Source organism: Myzus persicae, unplaced genomic scaffold (assembly GCF_001856785.1).
Source record: "Myzus persicae strain clone G006 unplaced genomic scaffold, MPER_G0061.0, whole genome shotgun sequence".
Taxonomy (NCBI): Eukaryota; Metazoa; Arthropoda; class Insecta; order Hemiptera; family Aphididae; genus Myzus; species Myzus persicae.
The window spans coordinates 1-16,104 of NW_019104386.1; the positions used below are offsets into that span (position 1 = coordinate 1).

At 31.0% G+C, this 16,104-nt stretch overlaps 1 protein-coding gene across 1 annotated transcript; it reads left to right on the forward strand.

The window, feature by feature from the left end:
- The first annotated feature begins 5,752 nt into the window (after positions 1-5,752).
- On the forward strand, positions 5,753-7,635 carry LOC111041788 (general transcription factor II-I repeat domain-containing protein 2B-like). Its single transcript, XM_022326201.1, has 3 exons — positions 5,753-6,431; positions 6,513-6,992; positions 7,091-7,635. Exons 1-3 carry the CDS (start codon positions 5,753-5,755, stop codon positions 7,633-7,635), a joined length of 1,704 nt encoding a protein of 567 aa, XP_022181893.1.
- Positions 7,636-16,104: the final 8,469 nt, after the last annotated feature.

Genomic DNA, 16,104 nt, shown 5'->3' on the forward strand with positions numbered 1-16,104 from the left:
CGAATAACACAGAAACATATGTATCTAATATGTATCTAAGAGCACAGTGCATATACGGATTTTTAATATAAACACATAATAATATGTGATATTTTAATGCCCACAGTATTAGTGAGTGAATCTGACGTGGTAAGTGCAGCATTATAAATACCTATTGACAGTGTTGATGAAAGCGGTGTATCTGATGACGAGTGTTTTATTGATTATGAACTAAGGGTTGACAATAACTACACACACAATGATTTTATAGAACAATCTCCGTATACAAGCACTGCAAGTATTCAAAATCAAAATAATATTATAAATCCAAATATTTATACAATCTCCGGCTACAATCGATTTTGATCATCATTTATTATATGGTTTAGAAGATTTAATACCTTTAATAAACTCTGAAGCATTAACCTCATATGAACAACCTCGTAGACAAAATAGACAAACTAAAACATCTAAGACTGCACCAAATAATATCCAAATTCAATCTCCGGTAGTTATTTATAAAGATATAAATTGGAAAAAAGGAAATTTGATTTTAAATAAAAATGTCGCTGAGTTTTTAGGAAATTCAAGTTTGCCAATTGAAATCAGACATTTAATTTCACCATTAGATTTTTTTAGTTTTTTTTTTGATGATGAACTATTAGACTCAATTGTTGAGCAGAGTTTATTGTACAGTGTACAGCAAAATATAAACAATACATTTCGGTTTACCAAAAATGAACTAAATAAATATTTAGGTATTGTTGCTTTGATGTCGCTTGTACATTTACCTAATACAAGAAGTTATTGGGATTGTGTGCTTGGAAATACAATGGTTCAGGAAACTATGAGTTTAAAGCGATTTGAACTTATTCGTAGGTACTTACATTTTAATAATAATGAAACCGCGTTGCCCGTGTCCGATGAAAATTACGATCGTCTTCATCGAATAAGGCCCGTGTTGGATCATTAAAAAAAAAAATGCAATTCAATTCCTATTGAAGAAAATTTGTCCTACCAAGGCCCGTAGTTATTTAAAACAATATTTACCACTAAAACCGCACAAATGGGGCTATAAGATTTTTGTTCTGAGTGGTGTATCGGGATTTTCATATAATTTTGAAGTTTATTTAGGCCTGAAGAATAACCCTGATCAAAGACTGCAAAATGAACCTAATTAATGAGCGTCAGCGAATATTGTAGTCAGGTTAGCACGTATTATTCCTATAAATCAAAACTATAAACTCTATTTTGACAACTACTACACCACTCTAGCTCTTGAAGTTTACTTTAAAAAAATGGTTTATACAGTTTGGGCACATTACGAAGAAATAGAGTTAATGGCCTCATTTTACCGGATGAAAAATGTTTAAAAACGAAACCTAGAAGGTTTTCTTCTGAATGCTTGGCGGAAGTTACAGCGGTGATTTGGAAAGATAATAAATGCATTACATTACTTTCAACCTTATCTGGAAAATTACTGGAAACCGAAGTCAAACTGTAGTTAGGTGTAGTACGGTGCCATGTAAAAACATCGTTGGTGTTTGCAACAAACATATGGGCGGTGTAGATTTATTAGATGCCCATATCGCCCCATATAGAGTCAGAATGAGGTCCAAAAAATGGTATTTTAAAATGTTTATCATTTCTTTGATGTTGCGATGGCTAATGCGTGGATTTTATACAAAAAAGTTAAGAATGATGAAAAGTATATGCCACAAAAAGATTTTTGTCAAGAAATAGCCGTATCATTGTGCAAAATTGGAGAACAACTAACACCAACCAGAGGGAGGAAACGAAAAGAACCGGAACAAAGTGAAAAAAGAACGAAGTAATAAGTCGAATTAGTTTAGATTATTCAATATAAATAAATAAATATTACTATATATTTCTAGGATATCAAACATTTAAGCCACCAATAAACGTACGGGTTTACATGATTGCACATCTCCCAAAAATAACCGACAAGAGATAACGCTGCAAAAATAATGATTGTGGCAAAAAAACATCAATTATGTGCCGAAAGTGCACAGTATACTCATGTTTAAATAAAACAAATGGCTGTTTTTATGATTATCATTACACACAATGATAACATTTTTTATATTATTCACCTTCTCTACTTTTATAATATAGTGTTATAAGTTTTTTTAATTTTTTAATGAATAAAAAATATCAATGTTGCAAATCAAATAATGTACTGAGTAAAAATTATATTTGTAGTTAAAAATTTTTTTTTGAATAAAATACTCATCTCTGTATGCACAATGTTCCATATATGGAACAATTTAAAATTTTGAAATTTTAAACCAAAACTTGAAAATTTTTTTTTTACAGAAAAAAAAAATCGTGCAGTGGTGGGTTAACGTACTAGTTGTACTAGTACTAGTACTTTAAGAACTTGCCGGAGTGTTAAAGTATTACACATTATAATAATAAAGTTTAATTAAAACTTAAAAGTGAAACTGGCGTATAACTTGTAAATTCAAAGTTATAACTTAATACGATGTATGCAGCTGTCCAGTCGCAACAATACCTAGTACAATACTGTTACACCGCAACGTATGTTACCACAAACAGATACAAACCGATCGTCTATAGTGATAAACAGTAAATACACGATGTCGTCCAAAACGGTAATATAAATTACAAGCAAATAATACATTTTATAGTAAGTAGCTAAAAAAAATACTTAAAAAATAATAGAAGTTACTAATTTAGACTTCGACGTTTTTGAAGAAATAGTAATTTTTAAATTAGTACTTTTATCTAATTAAACTATGTACCTATAAATTATAAAAACAGCTAAATAGTAAATTGTAATAATTTATTTATGTAAAATTATATTAATTTACTGAAAATACTTTCAGTTCAGCGGTAGTTAAATCTTTCTAATGAGTTATCCTAGATTTGTCAGACGAAAGACTAAGAACTTTAACGGCATACAAATTAGTTTCTTCTACTATAAAATTATAAAAATCATCAGATACTAGCAAATCAAAATAATCGATAGGCTCATGCCCTTTCGGCTGTACTCTCAACCCTGCATTTCCTATAAACGGAATTAATGGGACCTGTACTGGATTAGAACTCCAATGCTCAGCCGATATGCTATGTCTTATTTCGGGTATGTCTGCCTCCGTCAATAAATTATCTTCAGAATCGCTTTCCTCTGTATCTACTTCAAAATCACTATCTCCATCATCTACATCTGACTCTTGTAATAATGCCAATAATTGTTCGTCAGTCAACGTCTTACCCATCGTTACTACTGGAGACCTCTCTCGTGATGGTCCTGGTTGACTATCCATATTTATACTAGGATCCAAAAAATGTCTACATAATAATACAATAATAAGTTGTTGGTAAAAAATGATATGATATATCATAAAATCAAGTATTCTATAAGGTATGCAATAGGCATAAGTTTTTTTTTCATTATATATTTATACGAAACAAAAAATATAATATACAATGGTATTCAAATAAAAATAATACGTAATTATACGTAGTAAAAGTAAATAATAGCTAGTACATAAAAATTATATAACATAAAATTGTAATAAAATAACTTACCGTCAAAATAATTATGAATTGCTCTAGTTGTTTGATAAAATAAAATAGCAGGCGTCCGTTACAGTTGCGTAAATGACGCGAAATGAAACAAATTAAATAGTGGCAAAGTAGCCATATTGCATGATATAGTATGTTACAAATGATATAATAATTGTTATAATTTGTAAATGATTAATATCAGTAAAAGAATTCATAATATATCAAATATACACCCTGTATACGTGCATATACATCGTTTTGGGAAGGCCGTCAAAAACAACGATTATCAGTATCTAAAAATAACGAAAACTCAAACCAATTATAGTTTAAAATATAGAGTTTATTGTCTATAGCCTGTGTACATTTCAGAGTTTATTAAAATAAAATCGATTAAATTATGGAGGATACAAACATACATGTTACTGACGCGTAAACGCGTCACTGGCCCAATGGAATAAACTCTGTTGACGCGTATACGCGTCAGCGGCGTTGAAAGTGTTAAATATAACAAAATAAATGTTATTTTTCAATGTTTTATTAAATTCAAATTAGATTGGTATTCATTTAACCGGAACAATTAATTACCTAGGTATAGTCTGTACCTATAGATAAATGTAAAATGTAAAATTGTATTATTCATGCAACCATGCACCAAGTTAATAAATTAAAATACCTACCTAACCTTTATGATTATGTATCTATAATTTGAATGCATATTTTACAATTTTGCAGTATATTTTAGGCTATTTTACAAAGAAAAACAAATACTCTGTGATACCATTTACTTGGATTTTAAACTGCGGCAATGTAAATTTATCTAAATGGCCAATATACGGTGTAGTGAACTCAATGATTATGGAAGCAACTTATCCAGAGTTAGATTGGCCAAATTTTTCAGTAGATAAGTTTCACAAATTTTCAGTAAGTATCTAATTAACCATTGAATACTTATAATAGATATTTATGTTGTAACTTCTAAACAGCATTAATTTACTCACTAATCAAAAATATATTTTTATATTTTTTACTTTAATACTTACCTACCTACCTATACATATGACATACTTTATATATTTACCTACTGGTTAAAAAAGTTTTGATACCTACATGTCAAATTAATTTTCAAAATTTAAGATTTTAATGAAAAACATAAAATTGTTTGTGCAACGGCGCTCTTGCTCCGCGGGACATCGCGTCGGGTATCGAACATTCGCGAAGATGAACCCCGTCCCCCACACCCACCAGTGATCAGGCTGCCAGCCGCGGGCTACAACCGTCAAGTGTCAAGACGTCGAGTGTCAACCAGTTCTCTCCGCACGTCCGTGCTTGGCCGGTCGAATATTGCCTTTTCGTACCCGCGCCATCTTTGCCGTTAACGTAGTGTCTCTTCCTAGACACACAAGTCACTGCAGCTCGCAAATACCCGCCGCAAGTGTCGCACGGCCAGCTAACGACAAAAGGGTTTCAATAGCTCCGTGACGGTGCGTATACAGAAAAATATAAAATATTTATAATAATGTGCGCTACCTAGGTGGCTAGGTATGTCAATATGGTGGTAAAATAATGTTTACTAATTTCATTATATTTAATATACCTATTCTTTCGACTAACAATTTTTAATTTTGTAAATTGTAGACACGTTTGAGGATGCTAAGATGAAAGAAAAGGAACTATTCTTGTCTGCACCTGAATCCGAAAGTCCAGTGAAAAAAAAAAAGAAAAAGCAAAAAGGTTTATCCAGCAACAATTGAAACTGAAAGTGACAGTGGTAAGTGTTATAATTTTAATTTTCCACTAATGGTTAATTATGCATAAATTAATTTAATGAACATTCTCTAGTTCTACTTAATGCAGCGGTCCTCACTACGCGGCCCGCGGGCCGCATGCGGCCCTTTAACAAATTTAGTGCGGCCCGCACTAAAATAAAATTGTACATTTTAAAATCCAAAATTCTATAAACAGTGAACAAAATCGTTCATTTTATTTATCTTATCTTTCTATTTTAAACTTGTATTGAATTACCAGTTAGACAGATAAGTAGGTAGGTACCTATACGATTATGAGTTTGTTCATTTCCGCTGCGTAGTCTTGTGTGAACAGTTTATCCGTTATCGCTTATTGTCCGTTTGTATTTGATCACGTATTGTTACAATATTTAATTCTGTGCTTTTAACATTGTGAGTACAGGATTCTGTGAGTAAGCTGTTAATTCTCTATCATGGCAAAACGTAAAATCGAAGATGAACACAGAATATTTCAAGACAGTTGGGAGATTGAATTTTTCTGTATTTCTGGTAAGAAACACGATGCTTTATGTTTAATTTGTCGTAAAACCATAACTATTCCAAAACGTTATAGTATTAATCGTCATTACAATACTCACCATACGGAATTTTCTAAAAATTATCCCCACCCATCTAAAATAAGAGAAGAAAAACTAGTTGAATTAAAAAAAGGAATTTTTTCTGAAAAACAATCAATGTTACGGTTCACTAATAAAAATGAACTTGCAACAAAAGCATCGTATGAAGTAACACATATGTTAGCCAAACGCATGAAACCATTTTCGGATGCCGAACTAATAAAAAATTGTATGGAAACAGTAGTAAATACTTTGTTTTGTAATTTTTCCAATTTTAAAGAAATACGTGACCAAATTTCAAATCTGCAGTTATCTGATGCTACATGTGTTCGTAGGATCGAACATCTTGGAAATCAAGTATTCGATTCAGTGATCAACGAATTAATAGATTGCCGATTTTTTTCTTTAGCATTAGATTCATCAGTAGATATAAGCTCTACTTCTCAATTAATACTTTTTGTTAGGTTTTGTTCAAAAGATAATATTATTAAAGAAGACTTTTTGAAAGTCATACCGATGAAAAACCAAACTCGTGGTGTGGATTATTTTGAAACAATTTCAACATTTTTTGAAAAAAATAAAATAGATTGGAAAAATTTAATTTCCATATGTACAGACGGTTGTCCTTTAATGATTGGAACTAAATCTGGTCTTGTTACTCTTATTAAGAATAAAATTGTAAAACCAAAATTAATCAATTTCCATTGTATTATTCATCAAGAAAATTTATCATGCAAATTTCCAAATGATTTTAGTGTTGTCATGAATAAAGCAATTAAAATCGTCAATTTTATCAGAGCTAGAGATTTAAATCACAAAAAATTTAAAGAATTTCTTTCCGAACTAAATTCCCAATACAGTGATATTATGTTTCATACTGAAGTACGATGGCTAAGCAAAGGTAAAGTCTTAGAACGATTTTTTTCCCTTTGTGAAGAAAATAAATTATTTATCCACGAACAAAAAGGTGAATTTCCTGAAATAAACTCATTAGAATTTTGGTACAAACTTGCATTTCTTCCAGATGTAACAAAAAGTTTAAATATACTTCAAACAAATCTACAAGGAGAAAAGAAACTTATCCCTCACATGGCCAGTAAGATTTTTGCTTTTGAAGAAAAGCTCAAATGTACATTGAAGAAGTATCTGATAATGATTTTTCAAGTTTTTCCAATTTTGATGTAATGAAAAAAGAAAATAACATTTTTTCTGATGATACTGATATAGAAACTTTAAAACCACAATTGCTTGAACTATTGGTCACTTTAAAAAATGAAATGAACAGTCGTTTCAATGATATTAAAAACTTAAGAAATGCATTTCGATTTATTGAAAATCCGTGGGCAGTAACTACAAAAGAAATATTTGAAATTAATATTATGAATCATAACATTGGTTTATTGAAAAACGAATTAATTGACTTACAGGAGGACATAACATTAAAATATATTTTTAATGATAAAAATAATGCAATGGAATTTTGGAATACACTTGAGGAACATCAATATCCTTCCCTTTTATCAAATGTAAAAGCTATTCTAACATTTTTTGGGTCGACATATTTGTGTGAAGCTGCTTTTAGTAAGTTAACATTTATAAAAAACAAATACAGAAATCGTTTGAGTGATGTGCATTTGGACGATTTACTGCGGTTGTCAACATCAAATACACCCGTAGACATAAACAAGATCATAAAACAAACAGAGAGGTACCGTCCATCAACATCAAAACAACATTAAATCAAATAAATTAATCAAAAGCTAAATTAAAAATTATCAATCTAATAATTTAATAAATATATACTGTACTAATAATATAAATGAAAACATGTGTGACTTTTTCCTACAATACCCTTTCCTAACAAAATGTATAATATATAATACATATATATGTATATATAATTTTTATATTTTAAATTATTATCACTAAAAATGTAAGCGGCCCGCAAGGAATTTTCAAAAATTACATTTGGCCCTTTCTAAAATCCTGGTGAGGACCGCTGATTTAATGTATCAAAATATAAAATCTTTGAATTAATATTTTACTTTTCTTAAAATATATTTACTTTTATATTATTCCAAGGGTAAAATTAATTATTAAATATACATAAATATCTTATTAAAAATTATGATAGACTAAACTGTTTATGCCTGCTTAGTACTTATTCTTAAAATACTGCTTCGTCCACCATTCTTATATCTGCATTTAATCTATCCCGCCAACGTTGACGAGGTCTTCACCTGGGACGCTTGTTGGTAAGGTTATTAATCAGTACTTTTTTAATTATGCTTCCCTCAGCTCATGACTCACATGGCTCACATGACCGGCCCATTCCATACGTTTAGCTTTTAAAAAACATTTAATATTTGGTTTATTATAAAGCGATTCTAAGTTGGATTTTTTTCTCCTTTCATAATCTCCAGTTAATTCATTTCTCGCAGGGCCGTATATTTTCATCAGCACCTTCCTCTCGAAAATAAGAAGTTTCTCCTCATCTCCTTGAGTTGTCGACCACGTCTCACAGGCATATGTCACTATTGGGCGTAAGTAAGCTAAGTACATTTTTCCATTTGTCGTCCATGATAACATACTCGAATTTAACAGTTTATTTAGTGAGAAATATGCACGATTCGCCGAGTTTATCCTAAGTTTGATTTCATTGTGCATATCGTTTTTATGATTGATGTTTACTCCTAGATATTTGAAGTCATCGACTAGTTCAGAGGTGTATGGCCCGACCACCAAATCATTCATAGTAGGCATGTGGCGTGCCATTATCATATATTTTGTATTGGCTTCGTTAATTATAAGTCCCATATTCCGACTGGATGCAATTAATTTTTCTACAGTTTGTGCAACCTCCTGACGACTATTTCCTAATATGACTACGTCATCCGCATAAGCCAATATTGTCATATTTTCATTAATCTCCATGACTCGGTCATCCCCTACATCTCTGACAACTTTTTCAAGAGCGAGATTAAACAAAATGGGAGAGAGGGAATCTCCCTGCTTTAGTCCCGATTTTACTTCGAAATGAGGGGATAGTTCTCCTTGCCATCGGACTTTGCAGAGTGTGTTGGAGTTGCATATCTTTATCATTCTTATTAATTTATTTAGAATACCTAAATTTGCCAAAGAAATCCATAACTGGTCTCTATTTATGCTGTCGTAGGCTTGCTTGAAATCAACGAAAATCATGCGGATTTCTTTATTGTATTCATAGTAATTTTCCATAATTTGTCGAATAGTAAATATATGGTTTGTAGTTGATTTCCCTCTTATAAATCCGCTTTGGTATTCTCCAATAATATCCGTTGCATATTTTTCAAGTTTGCTGAGGATTGTCAGAGACAGAACCTTGTACCTAGTATCCATAGGGAGATTCCTCGGTAATTTTCAACTTTCGCTGGGTCTCCTTTCTTGAAAATCGGGCAGATGATTGCCATATTCCAGTCCGTTGGTATTTTTTCTCTAATCCATACATTATAAATTAGTTTATGTATTTCAGTAGTTAATTGTTCTCCCACCAGTTTATTAACTCCGAATTTATATTATCCTCTCCGGGGAATTTAATATTTTTAAGAGAATTTATTATCGTTTTAACTTCATCCAATGTAGGCTCTGTGATTTCTGGCTCCACTGTATGGTAGATTATTTTTTCGTAGGGTGTGATGTTATCTTGTATGCTATTTAAAATTCTCTTGAAAAATCGCTGGTAATTTGACTACCCTAGACTAGGGAATAACAAATTATTGATGGCAATGAAAATGCACGGAACGATAATTACCAGACGATGGATTCACAAAATCACAACAACGTGGTTTCGGACGACTGCAAACAGAACATGAAACTAGTGTTGTACGAACACGAAAATAAGCTGACTGGGCAACGGATAAAAATGAAGTGAAGATCATTTAACGGTCGAGAACTAACGAAAAAACGAAATGAATGGCCTTTCAGTGCCACCACACTAAACAATAAACAATGGAAAAACTAGGAACTTTGTGACACTGAAAGCATGACTAAATGAAAAAGTTTTGAACATAACCGACAAAATATGAAAACATTAATAATGATTCCACAGCTGGCCGGTCGCACACGAACGCCTAATAAGCGTCCTCGGACGAAGGCTGCAACTGTGGAACGCACCGCTACGTGCACATGAAAACGATAACATAAAATAAAACATATACTAACCGCACATGGCGGGAATTCAAAATATTGAATTGATTGCATGCGTAGACACCATTTATTTTCAAACTCGACAGCTAACTGTGCCCATTTTTTAGTATCTGGTACAACTAATACCTATCATAGGAAGTTATAATTTATTAAAATAACGACTATATTTTACTACATACCAATTACCAGACTGGCTTATTATAGCTTATAAGTTATAAACCTAATATACAATTTATCTTAATTATGTCCTATTGTTAGTTTACTCAGAATACTACAAACATTACATAATTTTGTATTTAAAGTATCCCATTAAAACTTCATTTAACTTCACTTGTCAAACAATGCCAATGCCCATGCACTCTCCTTTCTTTTAGAAATGGTTTAACGTGCCATCTGGGTTTTGAGCTACTAAATAATAATTTAGTATTAAAAAATAATAGATACTGAAATAAAAGATTATAATATTATCACTGGTCGTTTTTGTTCTTTTTGTGTAAAGTGGCTAAATAGACAAGTAACACTTTTCTATGATACACTTGGTTTACATAATTATACCATTGTATTGTAATATTGTACATTTGTACCATTGGAATATTTGATAATTGATTGTCACGCAGATGCGTGACGTCAATAATTATTATCATAATATAAAAAGAACAAATCTATGATAATAATAATAATAATTTAACATATCGTCGTGTGTAGTTAATGTTACATTTTATGATTATTTTAATGTTTTTGGTAAAAACCAAGTATTTTCTTTGTTATTCGAAGTGCAAAACAACACAATAAAGAAAATGAAAACATTATTAATAAACCAAAATATTTTGAACAATGTAACAAACAGGGGCCGTCTCGTATAATTCAAACCAAAATACGGTATAAGTCTAGTTTACCGGACACCTTTTTTTTTTGAAATTTTTTTTTCAAAAGGGTTGTTTTGGCGATTTAAGAACGATGGTGCAAAAAAAAATTTGCGGAAATTATTATTTTGGAAGTTATAGCCTCCCAAAGTTAACGATTTTACGTTTATACGCATGCGCGCAACACTACTAATGCCGCGCAAGGACCTAGAGTTTGGCGACCGGAGGACTTTTTTAATTTTTTTCATACTTTAACTGTGTAACACTGCCATATACTACGATATAACTTCCCCTGTAACCTACTTAAGGTGGTGTTGCATAGCAAGTCGGGGGATATTTTCGACTTGCGGAGCGGAGCGACGAGTGCCGCAAACTGTGTTATCACTTTGCTACAACACGATTGCGCAAATTTTCCTTTTTTGACCCGACTAATTACACCACGATTGCGCAAAAAATTTGGAACACGATTGCGCCCCGATCCCTTTTTACCTGTTAAAATCACAACACCATTGCGCACCAAATGATATGTGTATATACTATAAATAATAATTTATATACAACATAAAATAATGCATACAATATACATACAATACATACTTTTTCAAATGAAAATATATAGAATTATAAATTATATTAAAGTCAATATACTCAATATTATTTGTTTGTTGATATTATATTATTAATAGGTAATAAGTTTAAGTCATAGACCTAATAACTAGTTATATGGTTCAAGTGCGTGTATATGAAAATGTATTGAATGTATACATTATTTTATGTTGTATATAAATTATTATACATAGTATATAGTATATACACATATCATTTGGTGCGCAATGGTGTTGTGATTTTAACAGGTAAAAAGGGATCGGGGCGCAATCGTGTTCCAAATTTTTTGCGCAATCGTGGTGTAATTAACCGGGTCAAAAAAGGAAAAATTGCGCAATCGTGTTGCAGCGAATCACTGCTCTGCTTACTGTAGGTAATTAACTATAGGTAATTTAGTTATCTATAAAAGATATATTTAATAACATAATTATAATATGAATAGGAATATAGTTATTTAATTGGGTATACCATAGGATATTTATCTGTGCTCGATATAATTGTTTTGTTATTATAATAATCATTTTACGATACTATAATGTATGTCGCTTCATTGCATGTAAAACTTACACAAGCTTTTAAGATGGCAGTCAGTAAGCATCTAAATTTATTTGATTTTAAACAATTTGAGCTAGAGGATAATGGTTTAAAATTAATAAAAAAGTTAATGGATTTTGGTGTAATTCAAACAAATGTCAAATGAATACGTGGGCATGATATGACACTCGTAAGTGATGTAACTGTTTTGGATAAATTTAAATGGAAATGTCGGAGTTTGGTTAACGATCCAAAAAAGAAACAAAAACAATGTCGCAATTATAGGTAAGTAATTCTTAATTTATTTTAAAGTATGCACAGAGCTAAGATTAGGGTTTGTTGTTTTTTTTTTCATTATAGTTCATCTCTTAGAAAAGGTACATTCTTTGCCTAGTCACATTTGTCCTTACTAGATATATGTGGTTTTGTATATTTGTGGACGATGAATTGTCTATCATTTATTATGCAAAACCAATTACGTTTTGCCAAGAACACAGTAGCTGATTGGAATTCTTTTTTGCGGGAAGTCACTTTTGACGGTATGATCGTCAAAAAATGCTTGTTGGGCGGAGTAGACAGAACTGTAGAAATTGATGAATCAAAGTTTGGGAAAAGGAAGTACCACTGTCGACATAGGGTAGAAGGACAGTGGTGTTCGGAGGATATGAAAGGGAAACCGGTTCTTGTTTTCTTATCCCAGTAGAAGATAGATCGTCCTCCACTTTATTAGAAATAATTAAAGAGTGGATTAAGCCCGGTACAACAATCATTTCGGATTGTTGGAAGGTAATAAATAAAAGTTCAACAACATTAACATAAAACTAAAATTAGATTATTATTAATAAGTAATAGGCCTATGACTGTCTCGAAAATGAACGTTATGTTCATCTTAAGGTCAACCACTCTCTAAATTTTAAGGATCCTGTAACTGGTGCACATACTAATACAATCGAATCTACTTGGCGCCACGCAAAGGTGTCTATGCCTAACTATAGGAGACAAAAAGAGTTTGATGGCGGTTACTTAGCGAAATACATGTTCCTGAAGAAGTGCCGTGTATTAAAACAAGATCCGACAGTGGAGTTTTTCCGTCATGCAGGTGCTTTGTACAATATTAACGACAAACAACTTGACGACGAATACAAAATTGTAGATTAAGATGAAGATGAAAATGACTGTGAAACTGATGAAAATGAATGCTTTGAAGAGTTAATAAAAATTAAACATAATAAAATAAAATGTGACTTGTAACTTTTGAAATAAAAAATCTCGAGGTCCTCCGCGTGGTAATATAGTAGTGCTGCGCGCATGCGTATAAACGTAAAATCGTTAACTTTGGGAGGCTATAACTTCCAAAACAATCATTTCCGCAAATTTTTTTATGCACCATCGTCCTTAACTCGTAAAAACAACCCTTTTTAAAAAAAAAAATTCAAAAAAAAAGGTGCCCGGTAAACTAGACTTGTTCCCAAAATACAATCTATCTCAATAGCACTACAAACAACAGTGTCTTTTTCATACATTCGATAATACAACATTACCTATATTATAAAACGGTATTTAAAACCCATGGTAAACATAGACACTATCAATGTCCAAAAAAGATTGTTCAAAATGATTCAATTAATTTAAAATATCCATCAACAGCTCAAAATGAGTCAAAATATTTTATCAAGTATATGAACTGATGAAATAAACATATGTTGTAAACTTCAAGTGTCTACAGTAATTTGTTTTTGAATTTTAACAAAATAAGAAAAGAAAATCGATACAAGAGAAATCAAGTGAATAACCAATGTTGTAAAAATTTAATTTGACTTTCCGGCGGAATTTTTTCATCTTGATTTAGGTAAACAGACTTATAAAGAATCTACTATTCAATTTTTAAATCATAGATATAAAAACAAAAATTTTTAATTTTCATAGTAATACTAAAAAACAAAATCATTTTTTTCGAAAACTGGTATTGTGTAAAAACTACTGTATTTCCTTAATTTTTTGCTTATTTTTCCCATTGCTTTTGAAAAGTATTGGGAATTTTACATTTGGACCCCCCGAATGCACCAACTAGATTAACTTTCCAACCAGAAAATATGCTGTTGAAGAAAATCGAACCATTTCTACTGCCCCAAACCGTGATGATTGCACAAAAAAAAATATATAAAAAACACATCATTGTAAAATCAACACATTCATCGCTCCACTCAGAATCTAAAATTTAGCTATTTACAACAGTAATGTCTATTTTGATTATAAATATACTCTAACAATAAGATATATTTAATTAATTAAATAAATAAACATGTTTTTGAAATATAGGTAAACATATCTATAGAAACAGCGGTAGCGTATACAGAGTATTTTAGGGACGTAGCTACTAAAATAATGAACCACGAACCACGACTATCAAATGTTAGGCAATGAGAATGATATCGTTGAAGTGGATGAAACGCATTTGTTCCGTTCAAAGTACAACGTTGGGCGTGTCATGGCATGGAAGCCGTATGGTTCATGGCTAAATAGACAGGCATGTCAGCAAGATAATACGGCGCATAAGCTGCGACGTATTGTGAAGTAAATCATGGTATAAAAAAATTAATTCATGGCATAAAATATAATAAAACATAACCTCAAATTTGAATTATTCGTAATTCGTATCAGGCCATGATTCGTATATTGCAAACGCAAAGAATTATAATTTTTTTACTGGGAAATGCCGAATTATAATTTTAAACTTTTCAAAACTTACTTTTTAAAGTATAAATTAACTAAATTAACTTTTAATTAAATGTAAATTAACACGTTAATTTTTTTCATTGGGTATTGTGTGTCATTGGATAAGTACATTAAATAGGTAAAATGTGTAATACCTACTTTACATTTAAATTATTTATAAAATATATTATCTTTTTAAAAATAGTTTTAATTTTAATTTTTTTAATATAATTAATGAAAGGTTCAATAAAGTTCAAGGCTACATCGCTAAAAGTAAAAATTAAAAAAAAAAATATTTTCAAACTTTCATTGTGCAAATTTTTGCACTAATAATTTTAAATGTCAAAATGTAGTGATATGGTATGCTTTAGACCAGGGACTGGAACCTTTTGAATATATCGGTATCGGTTCCGGTACCGGTTCTCCAAAAAATTAAATAACGGTTCCGGTTCGGTTCTAGTTCTTTGATGAAAAAAAATAAAGGTACCGGTTCCAGCTAATTTTTAGTAGGAACATTAAATAAATATTAGTATTATTATTAATTTGTATTTATAGATAATAAGTACCTATGAATGTAATTTGAAAGTAATATTGACCTAAGTGATAAGTGGACATCTGAGAACTCTAGAAAATGTTATGCATATTGCATAATAAAAATAACTGACAAAGTTTTTAACATGTTTTATGAATGCAAATATCAGTCAGGGGTCCAGTATAGACTATAGACCACTCAACCCAACGCTTACATTCTTTGTTGTAACTTGTAATGCTTCGTAGTAATTCTTATCTTCTTAAGTGTAAGTTATATTTATTCGACTTATCAAATAGTGTATTAATATTAATATAAATAAATATACACATAACTACATAAATATAGGAGAAACTATGGTTAATAATTGTGAGGGAGGCTGCAGCTTTGCCAATACCATAAACTAAAAATAACCGGTTGCCTTTCTCAAAACTTCATGTATATTTAAATATAAATTACTTCAATACATTTTTCTACTTGTTACATAGAAAGCTACATGGGCAAAAAAACATTCCATAGTCATCTTTATCTTAACATTTTAATATTTGAATAATTGGTAACAAATATTAAAATCAACAACATACTCTATCACCAATTCAAAATCGGGATAGACCCAATTTAAAAATTGTCCTTTGTTTTTGTTTACTCGCCGCTATCGCTACTACGACGTAGGCGGTTGGCGACACCGACTCGCGATGTATTAAATAGTTGAGATGCCCTGACGGTGAACCGTGCTCGTAGACAAATTGATTCAGATTAGGACATTAGGTGCAAGG

Coding starts and splice junctions, on each gene's coding strand:
- LOC111041788 (XM_022326201.1), top strand. CDS start 5,753: ATGGCAAAACGTAAAATCGAAGATGAACACAGAATATTTCAAGACAGT. Junction 6,432..6,512: donor GATGAAAAACCAAACTCGTG/GTGTGGATTATT, acceptor CCATATGTACAG/ACGGTTGTCCTTTAATGATT. Junction 6,993..7,090: donor ACTTATCCCTCACATGGCCA/GTAAGATTTTTG, acceptor TAATGAAAAAAG/AAAATAACATTTTTTCTGAT.